This window comes from Sesamum indicum, linkage group LG13, assembly GCF_026168435.1.
Source record: "Sesamum indicum cultivar Baizhima isolate 11 linkage group LG13, ASM2616843v1, whole genome shotgun sequence".
NCBI classification, from domain to species: Eukaryota; Viridiplantae; Streptophyta; class Magnoliopsida; order Lamiales; family Pedaliaceae; genus Sesamum; species Sesamum indicum.
The window spans coordinates 12,602,845-12,621,453 of record NC_142669.1 but is presented as its reverse complement, the minus strand read 5'-3'; the positions used below and the strand labels follow the sequence as shown (position 1 = coordinate 12,621,453).

The following is an 18,609-nucleotide window of genomic DNA, read 5'->3' as shown; positions in this document are numbered from 1 at the left end:
TTCGATTTTTATGGTTGGATCAGACAATTTTATGGATCGAGTGACGGTTCAATTGGTCCGACAGGCTGGTCTGGGATTGGATTTTAAAACATTGCTTAAAGCTAGCATTGAAATATCTTGACATAAGATTCGTTTGATTCAAATAAAAAAAAACTGAAAGAGGGAGGGGAAATGAAAAGACAAGGGAGAGTGAAAGAATGATAATTTTTCTTCAAGTTATTTGGTTTGTTTGGAAGGGGAGTAAATCTCAATACTTTCTTTTATTTGGTACGAGAGAAACTAAATTGAGAAAAAAAACCGACTATTTTTGTAATATTACTGATTAACCATTTTTGTTTATTTTATATTAAAAAAATAAACAAGTTAATATTATATTGAATAATTTTAGTACATTCTTATTAGTAAAAATATTCATCAAACAAGAAGAATTTTTTTTTGATAAAGATACATTCATCCGACGACATTGTGCATTTCTTCTAAACTATTCAGGTTAAATACAATAAAAATTACTATCAATAATCAACTACGTCATAGTTAGTCCGGTGATTTTGTTATCTTTTTTAAAAAATTATGTACACGTATTATCGGCAGGAGGAGAAAAACAATTTAAGGAAAATTGTATAAATGGAGAATATAATAAATAAAAATGTGTGTACTTTTTTGTCTTTTGCGCATTATACTTTCAATTTTCTCCCTAATTTTAGACGGAAACTAAATTGAACATCCATTGTAAACTGCACATGAAACCTTTTTTATCAATCCATTTTTACTTTGATTTTTCTTATACTTTACTTTTCGCTCGGATCGAAGACCTCGTTTACTTTATGTGATGAGATTAAAATGGTATAGATTAGTGAATGCTAAATTATGGGAATATGAATATTAATTACGGTTAAATAAAATTTATATAAAAAATTAGTTTTTCCATCATGAAAAAAATTATCTATCATGGCTAAGGGCTATGGTTAAAACATTAGGTATGGATTTTAGCAATGGTAAAATCACAATCAACAATCGTTGCATGACTGTGGTGATTAACTATTTGCTACAACTATTTGTTATTAACCATTAGAATTAAATATTATAATTCTTCTCGTAATATCTAACATTAGGGGTGGGCGCCGGGATGGATTTTTCGGGCTCGGGCTATTCGGATCGGGTACCCGACATGTCGGGTTTGGAAAAAATGAACCCGAACCCAAACCGACAGTCGGGTTAGGGTTTTGTATGCTTGCAAAAATGTAGAGAGGTCAATTTTTCATAATGAGGTCATTCACTAAAATATATCCATGTAAGTCTAAAATATAATTTACGGACACAAATACTTAAAACTTTAGACGATTACTAAGCAACACATGAGGCAGCAAGCAAAGGGAATTACCACCATTAAAATAACAGCATCCAGCTGCCTGTATTCAGCTTAGAAGTCAGTGGAACAGTGTCCATCAACCTAGAATAGCTCAAGGTCTCTGTCTCATGGTGTTCACTAACAGAAAGCAAATAGATGATAAAAAATTCTCAGGACTGAAATAGGTACTGCAAATCCATAAATGGATACTTCTTAGACAATTGACAAGGAACGACATAATTGTGAAAGCATCAGAGTAACATTGCTTAAGAGTTGCCTCAAGCAATGCTTCATCAACCATACTCCAGAAATCAATTTGATTTCTCAGTCCACGGAATTTGCTCATCTGTAGCACATGAAATGTAATGTTTTCTGTGAGCATAGCCCAGTGCCCAGATTCTTGCAGTTACTGAATATGATGATTTATTTGGCTTCATTGGTCCACATTTTGATATCTAGCTTTAATTAGCACAAATTTTAGGTGAGAATTACTAAAAAGTTTTGAACTTGGAAACAGTTGTTGGAAAGGATTCTCAATCACCCAATGTACTTTATATCAATGCTACGTTTTAATTTTTGGACAATTGAAGATTTTACTACATGCTGTGGTGAGCCAACAAGTTGAATAACCACCAAATTAGCAGTGTTTTAAAACACAAACATTGTAAATAAAGCATATCATGTAACATCAGAAGCATCATAATATATGACACCTCATATCAAACTGTACTAATACATCAAGATCAAGCAACTCAAATGAAACCAAACTCAAGCATGTAAAAGATCAAAGTGAATGGTTATATATCATGTATACAAATAGCTTTGTGCTTCAATGTGACATTTCAACAGACACTAAGTATGCACAGAAATTTACCTTCAAAATCAAAATGTAAAACAAACCCAACTAACCAAAAATCTAATTTCAACAAAAATACATCACTATTACATGATTACATCAACAAAGCAACTCCAATCGTTGAAAAATTACCTGGCACAATGCTGAAAATTGACAAAAATAGCGACTGGTTGTCGGCGAACAAGGAGAGCTCGTCGTCGTCGGCGTCTGGTGGGTGGCGCGGCTGCAGCGACTGGTTGCCTGCGCGATGTCTGGTCGGCGGCAGCAGCAACGGCCCCAGCAAGAAAGGGCAGAAATAGAAACGGCAGCAGCAGCTAGCAAGGGCCAAGGAACGAAGTGCACTATTTTTCTGACTTGGAATAACTGTTCCCCCTTTTTGCCCTTCTCCTGATTGGGTACCCGAGCGGATTCTTAGGGTGTGATTTAATACCCGAACCCGGTTGGGAATAGTCGAGTTTCGGATTAACCTGAACTCGTAAAAAAATCCGACAAAACCTATCCGATTTGTCTTTATCCGAATGGGTCGGGTCGGGACCCAGAAAACCCGACCCATTCGCCCACCCCTATCTAACATGATCCATTTAAATAAACACGGCGTTAGAGTTTCTTTCTTGTTCACAATGTGATGTTGTAACATATACGGCAATATCACGAAAATCAGATCGGCTGAGGGCATTGCATATCAGGTTGCTCAATTCATAGTAAAAATAAATAGCAGCTAGATAAAACCATTACATGGTAAGCCTACATTTTGGCAGGACGACCTGCTCGTTTGTAATAATAAGTTATTATGATCAAGACCCGCCATTAGGGTATGATGTGGGGATATTTTCTACATTCTTTATTGAGATAATAGCAAAAGGAGACATATTTGCACGAAACACGATGCTGTAAAAGAGCTTTTGAGAAATGGAATAATCTCCTTGAAGTACGTGAGGTCCGAGAGGAACTTAGCAGATCCTCTTAAAAAGAGACTAACTAGGAGAGTTATTCTTGAGACTTCTAGAGCAATGGGCCTCAACCCCTAGAGTGATGTGATATGGTGATAACCATATTGTAGAGTGGATATCAAAACAATCCTATCAACTATTACAAACCGATTTGGAGTACGAAACTCCTTAAAATTATACAACCCAATATTGCAGTATAATAAAATAACAGAATGAATAAAACTGAGAATCAACAGAGACAAACTCTTGTTAAAATAGTCGGCTCAGAAAACACCAGGTCCAAGAATGAGAGGGACACGGCCACTGTAAGTTCCGTTCCCAAACGGCACCAAGCCCACGGTAACACCACAAGGAGACACGACCTCAACAAACCGGATCACTCAGATCACTATCTCACCCAGTCGCAAAGGACACCTCAAGGCTCACGATTCTCACAAAGAAGAGTTAAGATGATTCGGGTATTTCTCAATTTCAGTTCACCGAAAAGAGAGGAGAGAGCTCCTATTTATACGGTTGAGAAAACAGGTGAGAAAGGAAAGCCATTGAAGCTTTCCTTAAACCATTATCTTGGTTTAGGAAAGCTTCCATGGAAACCGGCGACATAAGAAGGAAAGAGTATCTCGGTGAGTATCAGAGAGAAAGGGGAAGAAGAGAGGCAGACGGCGCAAGATACACAAAGTGGGTTAGGGCAACATACTAGAGAATATAAGTACCGGTAGTGGGTCGGGTTATGGGCCGTCTGTGGGCTGCCGGGTGGGCTTGGGGTTTGGGCTTGAAGTGGCCTACCGATTTTAAGGTCATGGGCCATAGCAACAACATACTCCACCTTGGACCAGACCTTAAAGGTACTGGGTCCTGGAGATTTTAGTTTGGACCTGGTTACTCATCATAGCCTTAGGGGGATCTACCCCTGTGTACCTGCAAGAAAAATATTGACGTTAGTCAGGGACTAAATTTAGAATCTTTAAACAATTTATGAATTTCTCAGCCGGAAGGCTTTTTGTGCCCATGTCAGCAGGATTCTCCTCAGATCTTACCTTCTCCAATTTGATGATTTCCTTACTGACAATATCACGTATAAAATGGAATCTAACGTCAATGTGCTTAGTCCTATCATGAAAAACTGGATTTTTGCAAAGTTGAATGGAAGATTGACTGTCGGAAAAAACAGTAAGCCGATTTTTTAGAAAACCAATTTCTTTTATAAGGCCCTCGAGCCAAATAGCTTCTTTGAAAGCTTCGGTAGTAGCAATGTATTCGGCTTCAGTTGTAGAAAGTGCAACAATGTGTTGTAGTTGGGATTTCCAACTAATGCATGATCCACACAAAGTGAAAATGTATGAGGTTGTGGATTTTCTACTATCTTTTTCATTTGCATAATTTGAATCCACATAACCAATGAGATTAACAGAATCAGAAAATTTAGAGAAATTTATACCTATGTTATCGGTACCTCGCAGGTACCTTAGGAGCCATTTTAATGCCTCCCAGTGAGGAGGTCCTGGATTGGACATGTACCTGCTCAAACAACTTATAGCATATGCAATATCGGGTCTAGTACATACCATGAGAAACATTATAGACCCAATCACATTTGAGTAAGGAACTTTACTCATTTTGTCCTGTTCGGAAGAAGTTTTAGGACATTGATCTTTGGATAATTGAAAATGGGCAGCTAGGGGAACCGATGTAGGTTTTGAATTTTCCATAGAAAATCTTTTCAGAACAGAGTGAATGTAGGATTTTTGATTCAAAAGGATGGAAAAACATTTTCTGTTTCTGTGAATATCCATGCCAAGGATTTTCTTTGCATCACCAAGATTTTTCATTTCAAAGTTGTTGGAAAGGTCATTTTGCAAAGATTCGATGAGATTTAAACTAGGACTAGTAATGAGCATATCATCAACATATAATACAAGAAAGACAGGTACTTCATCCAAAAACTTAAAATAAAGGCAATGGTCATAATCACTCCTCTTAAAGTTTAAAGAAAGCATGAACATATCAAACTTCTTATTCCATTGTCTAGGTGATTGTTTCAAACCGTATAGAGATTTCTTTAGCAAGCAAACATGATCAGGTTTGTTTTTCTCAATAAAACCAACAGGTTGTCGCATGTATATGCATTCATCGAGGTCACCATGTAAGAAAGCAGTTTTAACATCCATTTGTTTCAACTCCCAATCAAAATGAGCAACAAGAGCAAGAATAATACGAACGGTAGTATATTTCACAACGGGCGAAAATATTTCATTGTAATCTATCCCTTCTTTTTGAGTGAACCCCTTAGCTACTAATCTAGCTTTAAATTTCAAAGGGTTTTCTTGTTTGATTTTAAAGATCCATTTGCAATCAACTAGGGAGCAATTTTTAGGTCTTGGTACTAGATCCCAAGTGTGGTTGTCTTTTAGAGACTTCATCTCCTCATTCATTGCACTAAGCCATTCTTTTGACCTAAGGGCTTCGTCTACGTTTGCGGGTTCTATGTTTTCTATGTTCAAAGCCACTTGGAAATCATTTAATTTAGTAGGGATCTTTCGTTCTCGTCTACTCCTATCTCGAGCTAGTTGATAGTTCTCTAAGGAGTTTCTTAAGGGATCAACTTCTAATTCTAAGTTTTGTTCATCATTATTGGTCTCAACTACATTTTCTCCCCCTTCTTGGTTATCCTCCACCTTATTAAAGGTCAAGTTTTTCGGTTCTACTTCAGTTTTTAGGAGGCAGGGCATCTCATATTCATTGAAAGTTACATCTCTACTAATGATGACCTTAAAACCTGGTTGGCTTCTAACCCATAACCTATACCCTTTTACCCCATCAGGATAACCAATAAAAACACATTTTAGGGAGCGGGGTTCAAGTTTATCAGTAGTTTGATGAACAAAAGCAGAGCAGCCAAAAGTGCGCAATAAAGAGATATCAGGTTTTTTACCACTCCAAACAGTCTCAGGAGACTTTCCAAGCAAAGGCACAGATGGAGATAAATTTATCAGATATGTAGCAGTTAACACGGCTTCACCCCAAAAAGATTTTTGTAAACCTGAACTAATCAGCAGGCATCTTACTTTTTCAAGTAAAGTTCGATTCATACGCTCAGCAACACCATTTTGTTGGGGGGTGTAGGGGTTTGTTTTGTGCCTCTTAATACCAAACTTATCACAAAGATTATCAAAATGCTTATTGCAAAACTCAAGACCGTTATCAGTGCGTAAAGATTTAAGCCTTTTTCCAGTTTGATTTTCAACGAAGGTTTTCCATTTTTCAAACTTTTCAAAAACCTCAGATTTGTGTTTAAGCAAGAAAACGAACACCTTTCTAGAAAAGTTATCAACAATAGACAAAAAATATTGATTCCCACCATGGGTAGGTTCTTTGGAGGGACCCCATACATCAGCATGAACATAGTCAAGAATGCAAGATGACATAGAAGGGTTCGGGGAAGGTGTAGCAGGAAAATGTACACGATGTTGTTTTCCCATAACACAATCATCACAAAATGGCAGTTTATCAATGTTATCACTCAAAATGCCTTCTTTGTTTAAAAAACTCAAGTCCTTTTTGGCTGATATGCCCAAAACGTTTATGCCAAAGAACGGTTTTGTCATGCATGTTCACAGAAGCAGCCAAGGAATCATATGTCATAGAGCATAAATATAAATTTCGTCTTTTTTCAGCTTTAAAAACGACAAGGGAGCCTTTCATGATTTTCATAATGCCCTTTCCCCATCTACCCTCTAGCCCATCATCTTCTAAAGCAGCACAAGAGATAAGATTATGACTAAGTTCAGGAACATATCTAACATGCTTGAGAGTCATTCTATAACCATTATCAAAAACCAAGGAAATGTCACCAATACCTTTGATATCACATCGTTTTTCGTTTGCCATAGACACAGAGCCAAAATCACCAATTTTGAGATTTGAGAAAATGCTTTCAAAAGGACTAATATGGAAAGTACAACCAGAGTCAACAAGCCATTCATGCATACTCAAAGGAAGCACGGAGTTCACATCAGAAACCACAAAGACTTCTCCAGATTCATCAGTAACATTATTTACTTGTTCTTTTTCTTCTCCATGGTTATCCCTATTATCACGTCTAGGTTTTCTGCAGTCCTTGATATAGTGACCTCTTATACCGCAATTATAACATCTTCTTTCTCTAATTTTGTCATCCTTATGTGAATAATCTTTATTTCTGGATTTACTCCTGTTTTTATTCCGACTCTTACTCCTATTGTTGTACCTGTTACTAGAGTTCCTAAATTTAGACCTACTTCTAACAGAGTTCACTTCATGATGATTATTGCTAGGTCTATTTGTTTTAAGATCAATTTCTTTGCTTTTTAAGCCATTAACAACAATATCAAGACCCACACTATCTCTACCGTATTTAATCGCAGCTTTCACATCAGAATATGTATCAGGTATAGCATTCAAGAGCACAATAGGAGAATATTCATCAATATTCTTATCACCAGTCAGTTTTATATCTTGCACTAATTTAGTGAAATCATCAAGGTTTTCATCAATGGTTCTGGATAAGTCGAGTTTGTATTTAAAAAACTTTTCAAGCAAGAATAGTTTACTAGGCAGTGAAACATCAGTGTAAAGATCCTCTAGTTTTTCCCATAACACTCATTCCTTAATAAAGGTCTTTCCTACTTATGTTCCAGCAATCGATGAACGTTCCATCCGGGCCCGGGCCTTCTCAATCAATATTCCCTCCTCCTGACCCAAACCGGTAGTCCCACCCCTTATACCACGGTGGTAAAGAGAGAAGGAATTCACCCGGAGGCGGCGACGGTTAGGTGTTGATGCCTCGTTCATTTGCCCGTCCTTGTCTCAGCCTTTCTATTCAAAGTTCCTCGAATTACTCCGTAATTCCTATATCCGTCTAGTCTAGCAGCCCTTTTTCGGATAATCCAGCGGCAAACTACTAAACCCCATGAGCAGTACAAACTACGCGAAGGCATTAGGGACTTGTTCGTCGCATTCCAAGGAGGAATATAGCTTAGCTATGTTCCCCAAAGATACCTACGGGATGGTCCCCCATAACCAACCCCCTTCTATTCTGAGCGAGCCAAGACCTCTTCGTGTATTCGACCCATAAGAGAACTATTTTAGCAGCCCGCTACCTTTAAGCTAATAAAAAATCCTTACGCACTTCTCTCTTTCTGTTAGAGATGCCAATATCAACTCGTCTATCTCGCCTGCGAATCCGTGGCTAGTCATTCCCACCTTCACATCTCTCCACCGCACTTTGAGGGAAGGACATCGCCGCCCACTCTAGCAAAAACTATACGCATCGAATGAAGGTGACTGGCCCGAGAAGAGAAAGTCATCGCTTCTTTGTGCTAGTCTTTCCAATTTCGCAGCTCTTTCTTTTTCGGGGCCTATCCCGGATGAGAAAGATAGAAAGTCAACATCTCTTGCTGTGTCTTGTTTACCAACTTTTCTTAAAACATTGTCAGACAGGTTTAGAATTATAGAAGAATATGCAAATTCGTCATTTTCTAAAACCTTTTCTTCAGAAATAGAATCAGAGTACCGACCATCAATGGCCTTGAAAACTTTTTGTTGAATTAAAATGCCCTTCATTTTCTGTTGCCAAATTGAAAAGTCACCTTTTCCATCGAAAGGTTGCAAATTGTATCCGGCCATTTTAAAAAACTTTTCAAAAAATCGAATTTAAGAAAAGAAGGAAGGATTTTCAAAAGAAAACTAGTTGCAGTGGGTTATGAAAATTCACAGCAGAAAAATCCCAACAATTATGAAATCACAGCAGAAAGTCCCAACAGTTATGAAATATCACAGATAAGTGTGAGCACACAGAAATTACGACGCAGACACACAGTTCAGATTATAACCTCAAAGTATCAGTAAACAAGAATCAACAGTGAGTCACGCACAGGGCCTTAAAAGATATGGTAAGTCCAAAATTTCACAGAGTATAGTGTTCACCGAGAACAAGCACGCAGCAGTATATCAATCATAAACCGAGATATCCACAATCTTAAGAGATTAATCACAAGGTAGAAATAACAGATATTTCAGAAATCCCACAAGACAGTGTACGAAATAATATTCAGGATATTGCAACAGTTAGTATCACGGATAAAATAGAAGCTGAGGCCTCTCCAGCCTAACACCCAGTCCAGATACCCGACGACCTCAAGGGTCCGGCCAGGAGGGTAATCAGGGGGAACAAGCACCTCAGTTAATGGTTCGAGAAATAATATAACAGAAATAAAATGCGGAAGTAAAAGGAGGGGTTTCAGCAAGTTACCACCACCAGAGTGCCGTCGGATCGGAAGGAGTGGCTCTGATACCACTGTAGAGTGGATATCAAAACAATCCTATCAACTATTACAAACCGATTTGGAGTACGAAACTCCTTAAAATTATACAACCCAATATTGCAGTATAATAAAATAACAGAATGAATAAAACTGAGAATCAACAGAGACAAACTCTTGTTAAAATAGTCGGCTCAGAAAACACCAGATCCAAGAATGAGAGGGACACGGCCACTGTAAGTTCCGTTCCCAAACGGCACCAAGCCCACGGTAACACCACAAGGAGACACGACCTCAACGAACCGGATCACTCAGATCACTATCTCACCCAGTCGCAAAGGACACCTCAAGGCTCACGATTCTCACAAAGAAGAGTTAAGATGATTCGGGTATTTCTCAATTTCAGTTCACCGAAAAGAGAGGAGAGAGCTCCTATTTATACGGTTGAGAAAACAGGTGAGAAAGGAAAGCCATTGAAGCTTTCCTTAAACCATTATCTTGGTTTAGGAAAGCTTCCATGGAAACCGGCGACATAAGAAGGAAAGAGTATCTCGGTGAGTATCAGAGAGAAAGGGGAAGAAGAGAGGCAGACGGCGCAAGATACACAAAGTGGGTTAGGGCAACATACTAGAGAATATAAGTACCGGTAGTGGGTCGGGTCATGGGCCGTCTGTGGGCTGCCGGGTGGGCTTGGGGTTTGGGCTTGAAGTGGCCTACCGATTTTAAGGTCATGGGCCATAGCAACAACACATATGAGTATCCATAGCCCTATGTTATGCTTTGGGTGGTCCAAAACAAGGACTTGATGGAAAATCCTGTCAAAGTATGGGTCGGGAGGGTAGTTTTATAGGTCAGTTGTTGCGTGGTCTGTAGTAATATGGACTTGATAAAACTATCCAAAAAATGAATGTGAAGTTGGACCTATCAAAGAAATTAGTTCATCTAGAGCACTCATTAAAAACTAATGTACTAGCGCAAGACCATTAATAGTGCTTGTAGATTTATCATGGAACAACACTCTAAGGAATACTACGTGTTGTGGGGGTCTCAACTTGAGCTATTGAAAGTTCAAGATTTATTTCATTTTCAATAGATGAGTTGTTGCGCACCTCACTATGCATTAATTTGATCTTACGACATTAATGCTAAAGTATGTGTTCCTTCACTCAGAAAATCATTTTTCTAAACGAGTTAGTTACTTGTGGGGAATTGTTAGAAATGACAACTAGTAAAGTTATATTTGTTGTCCCACATTGCTTTCAAAATGAACTTTCAACTACTTTATATTACGCCATCCTTATACATTTGGTTTGAGAAGTGTGAGCATGTGGGTTTTGGAAGAATTACCACGCGCGCACGCCTACCCTCCTTCCTATCTTGGTCTGGCCAAGGTAGGTTGCACGATTATTTATCTTCTTTTTGCTGAAAATACCTTTAAATTCTACATTTATCCAATCTTTTAAGCTAATCAAGTCTGCGGTTGTTGAGGAAAATTCAAGGCCTTCTAGCCTTTTTGTGCAGATTTTCTCCTGCTAATTCTCAACAAACCGAGCCCTTTCCTTCGATAAATAGGCCTCAGTTCTTCAATTCAGATACACACTCGAACATCAATTCTCTCCTCAATACAGTTTTCTTCTTCTTCCTCTTTTGAGTGTTTTGCTGTTGCTCGAACTCTCTAGCATGAGTGCACATGTTAGACAGTATTGTGTTAACTTTGAAAAGCAAAAGGTTGGAACAATTGCACCATGGTCGTATAAAAAATTTTGCTTTCAAGATAGTAGTTGTTCCACGACACATCAATATCATTTTCTGATTTTTTCTAACAATAAATTCCTCTGCTTGGAGTTTAGACAAGAGTAACTAACGAGCTGTTAGACGAAGAATGCATGCACAAAATATATGAAGTGGAAAAAATGCAATTTATATCCTTGTGCTAAGAAAAATAAGTAATTTACTTCTCTGTAAAAAATAAAATAATAATTTATCCCCATGTGTTATCAAAAATAGAGAAAAATGTCCCACCAAGTCCAACGGTGCACGACACGCACCTAATGTGCATCTAGGCATATTTTTAACCGATAAGAATATTATATATATATATATTTAATATATTAATACATATTATAAAAATAATATTTAATGTATTAAATATTATATATTAGTTATATAAAAATAATATATATTTTTTTCCTTTCTTCTTTGTCTTTATGTGGTGCCCTCCTACCGCTACCATCTCCCTACCCTCGTGCCTCTACCGCCACCGGCCCCTCTCCATCCCCGTTCCCCCTTCCTCCTTCCTCCTACCCTTCACCACCCCTTCCTCCGCCCCCTAACTGCACCCAAATCTGCACCTCACCCAGATCGGCCTTCCCCCGCACCCAGATCCGCTCTATATATATAAATACGTCTATATAAATAATTTTATTATAAAAGTATAAATATATATTCAAATTTAATTATACAAAAGATATAGATATAATTTTATTAATTTAAATTTAAATCATTGATCTAAATTAGATAAAATCTACACTGTTGATTTAGTAGTTAAATTTAAATAATAGATTGATCAAGTTCCAATGATTATTATAAGGATATAAATATTATTATAATTTTAAATTAAAATAATAGAAAAAGGACGCATGTGATTTATGAGACGCTTGGGGGGGAGGGGGGTAAATTGTTCTCTTTTTTATAACACAAGAGGGTAAATTGTTATTTTATTTTTTACAGAGAGATAAATTGTTCATTTCCATTAGCACAGAAAGACAAGTTGCATGTCACCCTATATGAAGCCATCACTGTAACAATCGATATAAGAAGAACAATATATTATAAAAACCTGTGATGCATGCACACGGACACGACACGACATGACACAGACACGGGGATACAAAAAAATAAAGAAATTAGGACACGACACGACATTAACACGGCTATATATAATATATTTTTATTATATATATTCTTAATTTTTCATAAAAACTAAAATATGTAATATGAAAATTATAAAGATAAAATATGAAATAAGCATGCCTTTACATCTGCATTAATTGAATGTGACTTCAAAAAACATACATAATCAAATTATTTTAAAAGAAAAGCAATGAAGAATTTTTAATAATTTAAATTAGTTAAATTATCGTGAATATCTCTTGAACTTTTAGTAATATCATCATAATATTTTTAGTTTAAGAGGAGTGAATTAATGCTTTTTTGTTTTCATTAACATAAAAATTCATTTTCTCTTAAAGACAACCCAAAATTCTTTAAAATTATAAAAAAAAAAATTAAAATGTGTCGGACACACCTGTTGGCGTGTCCAACACCATGTTACTCTTTCTTTATCTTTTTATTTTCAAACATGTCGATACCGTATCCGTGTCCGATACGTGTCCGACACTTCATCAGGTAATTTTTTGGAGTGTCCGTGCATTGTAGATAAAACTCATGCAGCGTGCTTGGACAGAACTTTTTCCTGAACATTGATTTTTGGGTTAATTACAGTTTGATCCCTTTAAAAAATATAAACTTATACTTTCTCCCAAATAAATTCTACAATTATGCTTACACCCCCTTCGAAATTCATTGTTTTCTACCTGGCCCTCTTGCGTTAGTGTTTTGCCGAAAAATACTAATATTAGAAAAAAAGAGTTACATAATAGTTTAATTTTACCCCTTGTTTAGTATTCTTGTGTAATAATTAAAAAAAGATTAATTAAGTTAACCTCACTCCACACATACATATATATTATATTTATCCCTTTATAAGTGAAAAAATATACACGAAAACGTTAAATTAGGGGAGAAATTGAAAAATTATGTAAGTTTTTTTTGTTAGCGTTAACATTTCATCCAAACACTAATGGAAGAATGTTGGGTGTAAATGAAAATTTTTTAAATGGTTGTAAATGTAATTTTAAAACTTTTTTGGGAGAAAATACAATTCTACATTTTCAAATGAAGTTTAAGTCTAATTAACCTTGATTTTTTAAGAGAAAATTGACTTTTAGAGAAATGACAAATTGTTTTAGCAGACATAAAGGTTCTTTAGTGTACGGAAAATCTTAGAATCCAGACTAACATACTGAAAATAACAAAAATATCACCTATTGCTTCTGCTCAAGTGAAAATAGACTGGAAGAACAGGGCAGAAAGTATGCTAAGAATCCTTCTGAATGAATTCCAACGGTTTTCTTGCACCACATTTGCACAAATATTACATACACTAGTTAAATAAAAATTAAGATAACGTAGTATCATAACAATCTACATCAGCTGAGTATTTATTCCATCAACCTCGACTATAACTCCATACTTTGAGAAGTAGCTATATGGTTTTGTGGGTAAGATCAGAGCTATGCTCTCATACATTCTTCGAATTTACGGCCTCCTGTGACGAATCCCTGTTCTATGCGTAGATCCTTTTGTACTCCTGGTTACTCGAATATGATGGTGAACTGGGCTACTCTGATCACCAAAATTAATCAAAATCTTTCTCCTATGCTGATGAATGGAACTCCCAGATAACTTCATTCGTGGTCGATGACTACTAGGCCTCAAAGATCTCCTCAGACGCACATTTTTGTAGTTGCTCCTTTTACTAAACTGTGATCTCCCATGTTCAAGATTTCTAGTTTGTTGGATAACAGTTCTCTCCGCTAATTCACAGTCTTCCTCACTAGTGGCAGCAAACTCTTCAAGGTCTCTCTTTCTCCTCCTGCGTTTTCTCTTGATTGTTCGAAGCTTGAAACACAAGTAGGTGCAACAAAAGTCTAATGCTGAGAAACAACTAGCAAAACAAGCCCATACAACTCGACAAAGAGTGCGACAAATGCATTGGCAGATTCCCAAATTGCATAACAGGTAGAAGAATAAGAGAACTGCATTTTCTTGTCAGAAGCAAACAAATGAGTAAAACATCATCAAAACTACAGATGTTTTTGGCGAAAAATTCAACTGTATAATTGAAATTTAAACATGTTATCACTAACCGAAGTAAGACAAGGTTGCCACCATGCCCAACTTCAGCAGATGCGCCACACAGAAGTTCTCGATGTAACAGATGATATCCCATGTTGAACCACATATTGAGCTGCATGAAAAATCAGATGAAATTGAAGTTTCAGCAACATACAAAACATAACAGTCTCTACATTTCACCACTACAACCTACTGATAATCAATAATGTGGATGGTAGTTACAGAAAGAACAAAGATAAGCAAGAAAAATTGAGCATTCTGTAACTATACTAGGAAGCAAGAACATTTACTTGCAAGATTTTCCAGAGAGGAAGTCAAGTGGATGACCGAGAATTTTGCCAATAACTTGAGCAAATCCAGAGAAAACTGAGCCGACCACATTCCCCATTGATGAAGGCAAAAATAACTGCTGATAATGGTTCGTCTGGTCGCCGCTGCATCGGCCAGAACGACTTGATCCCAACGGCAACTGACAACTGCGCTTCAAAGTTAGAGGTTTGAATCAGCATATGTAAGATCAATTCCAAAAAAAAAATTGAAAGAAACTTATACAAATTAGTTTAACATGCTCAGATACCAAAATTGCATAAAAGAACAGATTTTTATTTTTGACTAGAACATCCAAGACATAGACGAGAAAAGCAATGATTTAAAAAAATTCAGAGTTAAACAAGAGTTGAATATTTACTCTCCACATTCTTATACCTGAACTAGAAACTTAAATGAATCAACTGAAATTTCCACCAATTGCTCTTGTTGCATCTGTAAGAAAAAAGCGAAAGGTTGGTTTGTCTCAATAGGAAAAAAGAATGCAAAATCAGTTTAGTTTATTGAACCCAAAGAATAACAATCTTATTGACAGTATAAGAGAGTGAGTGAATGTGTGTGTGTGTCAGAGAGAAAGAGAAAGAGAGAGAGAGACCTGATTAGAAGCCTTTCTTAGAGTAACAACAAATGCCAAAGTACTCCTTACTTTCTCTTAAGTGTGACATTGAACCTGAAACATAATGACTTCAAGTTAAGTATATACATTCTTAACTGGAAAAAGTGTGCTCAAATTTGACAACCATATTGTATATTCTTTGTGAGCTTTGATTCTTCTAATTTGAAGCACTTCTAATATTTTCTCAGACAAGCAATTTGCACCAAAGTAGTAGCTTTTCTTTTCAACTTTTTGCATCATCGTCCCATTCCTTGAACATGTCCCTATGCGGCATCCCTGTGCAGTAGCCCTGTAAAATAGTTGATTCATGTCCCACTACCCCCAATAAATAAATAATCTTATTATTATTTCCAGTTGCCACTAGTTGCAGATACATGCCACTATTGTAATGATGAAATCCTGAAAACCATTTCATCAGTAGATCCTCGTCCCTTCATTTCTTACATTTAACTCTCTGTTGTTCTGCCGCTACCATACAATCATCTACAACTGCACTCTGCTTACCAATGTTTTATTTCATTGATGTGAAATAGAAGTTACATGACAAAAGGGAAAATCAGAAAAAGCTAGGCAAGAGAACTGAGTTCAATAAGGATATAATTACTGATTTTAGAAAATATCTAAGATAAGATACTTTGCTTGAGTGGAACTGCCAACAATCAGGAAACATTTAGCTGATGTAAGCTTAAGAAATGAACACAATATCACTAGTGATAATTAATTATACATCAGTGATCACTAAAAGAGAACTTTGATTATGTAAACTTCCAAACATGTTCATGGACAAGGACATCATTCAGTCACAAGTTTTTTTTTTTTTGGCATTATATTCCTCCCACTCCTCTGAATTATCCTCTGGTGCTCAATTTTATAACCTATAATTTGATGATAAAATTGGCTATACATGACCTGTTTGGCCAAGATTCTCCAGATTCACAGAGATTAACTGCCATCATCTTAACCTAAGGCAAAACAATCATGAAGTAAATCTCACGTAGCAGAAGATAAATGCGAGAGGTGCCAAGAAATGGATGAAGGGCCCTCACTTTTGAATGGACTTAATTCATCCCCAACATTACCAACAAGAGGCCAAACATATAACAGGAGAAAATGGATGACGGAAATATATACAGATTGCAAGAAACAGACTAATGAATTCCAAATAAACCTGAGTAGTTAAAAACTCATCCCATCCCATACTCTTCGATCGGACTCTTCCTAATAAGAGCAAATCATTGACACACAATAGTTTCGCCTATTTTGCAACAGAAAACCAAACAATTAAACTATTTCTCACTTATATTCTCGACTATCCCTGTTATTCCCTATTTGTTACCTTATTGAAATGATAAGGGAAATGAAATAGAAGGAACGGCGCTATGGCGAAGGCGGTGTTGGCGGCGGTAGGCGGTTGGTCTCGGCGGTGGAGGGTAAGGTGGGTAGAGACAAATGCAGAAGGGAGAAGGGGAAGTTTTTTTGAGATCGAAAGCGCGGGCTTTTTTTTTTTTTCAATTTTTAATAAATTGTATAAGGATATATTAATATAAAACATTATTTTTCAAATCCGTCGCTAATTCCATTCACAAATTTGAATTCAGATGAGGAAATAAAGATAGATAAATACAAAATAAATATTATTTGAATTTGAGACGGAAATGTAAATAGATTAATATGAAAAATTATTTTCCAAATCTGTATCTAATTCCATTTCATAAAAGGGGTTAATCCAATTTGCCCCTACAATATTGCAAATGAGCAAATTACCTCCTATTATAAAAAAACTAGAAATTTATTTCCCTATACTTTTTAAAATAAAGCAATTTACCTCCCTTCGTTAAGAGGTAATCTTCATTTTAAAAACAGGTGAATAGTAATTTACCCCCCTGTGATATTGAAAATGAACACATTACCCCCATATGAAAAACATATTCAATTTACGCCCTTGTATTTTTTAAAATGAAGCAATTTACCTCTTTATACAGGGAGATAAATTGCTTCATTTTTAAAAATCATAGGGATAAATTGTTGTATTTTAAAAAATACAAGGAGGTAAATCGCTATTTATTTTTTCATAAGGGGGTAATTTGCTCATTTACAATATCACAAGGGGGTTGCTTGCATTTTTTCCTTTTAAAAAATATATGGGATAAATTGTTGCATTTAAAAAATATATTTTGTGATTTTTTTCAAGTTTTAACTTTATATTTTACATATTATTCGTATGCAGTTGATTTAAAACTTAACCATTAGACGTCATTATATATATGCATTTAAACTTAATATTTTCTTAAAAATTTAAAATTATTAATTGGATCGAACATTATTTGCCTTCTTATTATATTTTAACTTCAACTTCCTTGGAAAATTATATATAAGTAATTTAGAGAAATTATGACTAATAGAATAGTTTTTCCTTCACAAATAGAATTAACTTTGTTTAATTATTTTAACTAATTCTTATTTATTATGAGGTGTTTAAGCCTCATTCCTTTTGTGGGCGTGGACAAGGGTTTATGAGGGTACTTGTGTGATCTTGGAGGTTCATTGATCAACTTCTATCCAAAAAGGTGTGACCTTGCAATATTGAAAGAAATCCCACAACTACAGTGTAATCTTGCAATTCTTGTATATCTTGTCAACATCTTTAACATATTGATGATTATCTTAGAACCAACTAGTGTTTTTTTTTTTTTTTTTTTTTTTTGAGAAAATTGTATAATGCCCCTGTGTTATGCTAAAATTGCACAAAATTTACCTGTGTTAAATAAATAGCCATAAAAGACCCTGTGAATTTTGAAATCCTGCAAAAAAGACCCCATCCGTCCAAAATCGACGGAAGGTGCTGTACACACGGTGGAAATGAGAGTAGGCGCTTTTTTTTGCCGTATTTCAAATTTTTTGGTAGTGCAATTGTCCAAGATGCCCTTCTCCTTCACTACATGTACAACTTAACATCCCCTTACATACTACACAAAAATACAATTTTAAATGAGCAAATTTTCAGTTTGTCCCTTTTATTTAATATATATAAAAATCATTTATAATATTATATATTATTGATTAAATTAAATTATTATTTAATTTAATATATTTTCATATTTATTTATAAAATATAGTAAATTAATATAACAATCTTAAAATTATATCGGATTTTTTAACTTTTATAAAATGTTATATTATTAATTAAGTTAAATTATTATTTAATTTAAATATATTTTAATATTTATTTATAA

The 18,609-nt window shown here is 35.6% G+C and overlaps 1 protein-coding gene across 3 annotated transcripts; it reads right to left on the bottom strand.

The window, feature by feature from the left end:
* Positions 1-13,566: 13,566 nt before the first annotated feature.
* LOC105175968 (uncharacterized) lies at positions 13,567-16,871 on the bottom strand. 3 transcript variants are annotated; one of them, XM_088877009.1, is made up of 6 exons: positions 16,713-16,871; positions 15,356-15,430; positions 15,139-15,195; positions 14,724-14,914; positions 14,445-14,545; positions 13,567-14,342 (listed from the first exon to the last, which is right to left on the bottom strand). In XM_088877009.1, the coding sequence occupies exons 3-6, from the start codon at positions 15,193-15,195 to the stop codon at positions 13,834-13,836; spliced, it is 858 nt and encodes a 285-aa protein (XP_088733135.1). In that variant the 5' UTR covers positions 15,356-15,430; positions 16,713-16,871; the 3' UTR covers positions 13,567-13,833. The 3 variants fall into 3 exon arrangements, with proteins under 3 accessions (XP_088733135.1, XP_088733136.1, XP_020554337.1); XM_088877010.1 differs by having other exon boundaries at positions 13,567-14,333; XM_020698678.2 differs by having other exon boundaries at positions 14,724-14,909.
* Positions 16,872-18,609: the final 1,738 nt, after the last annotated feature.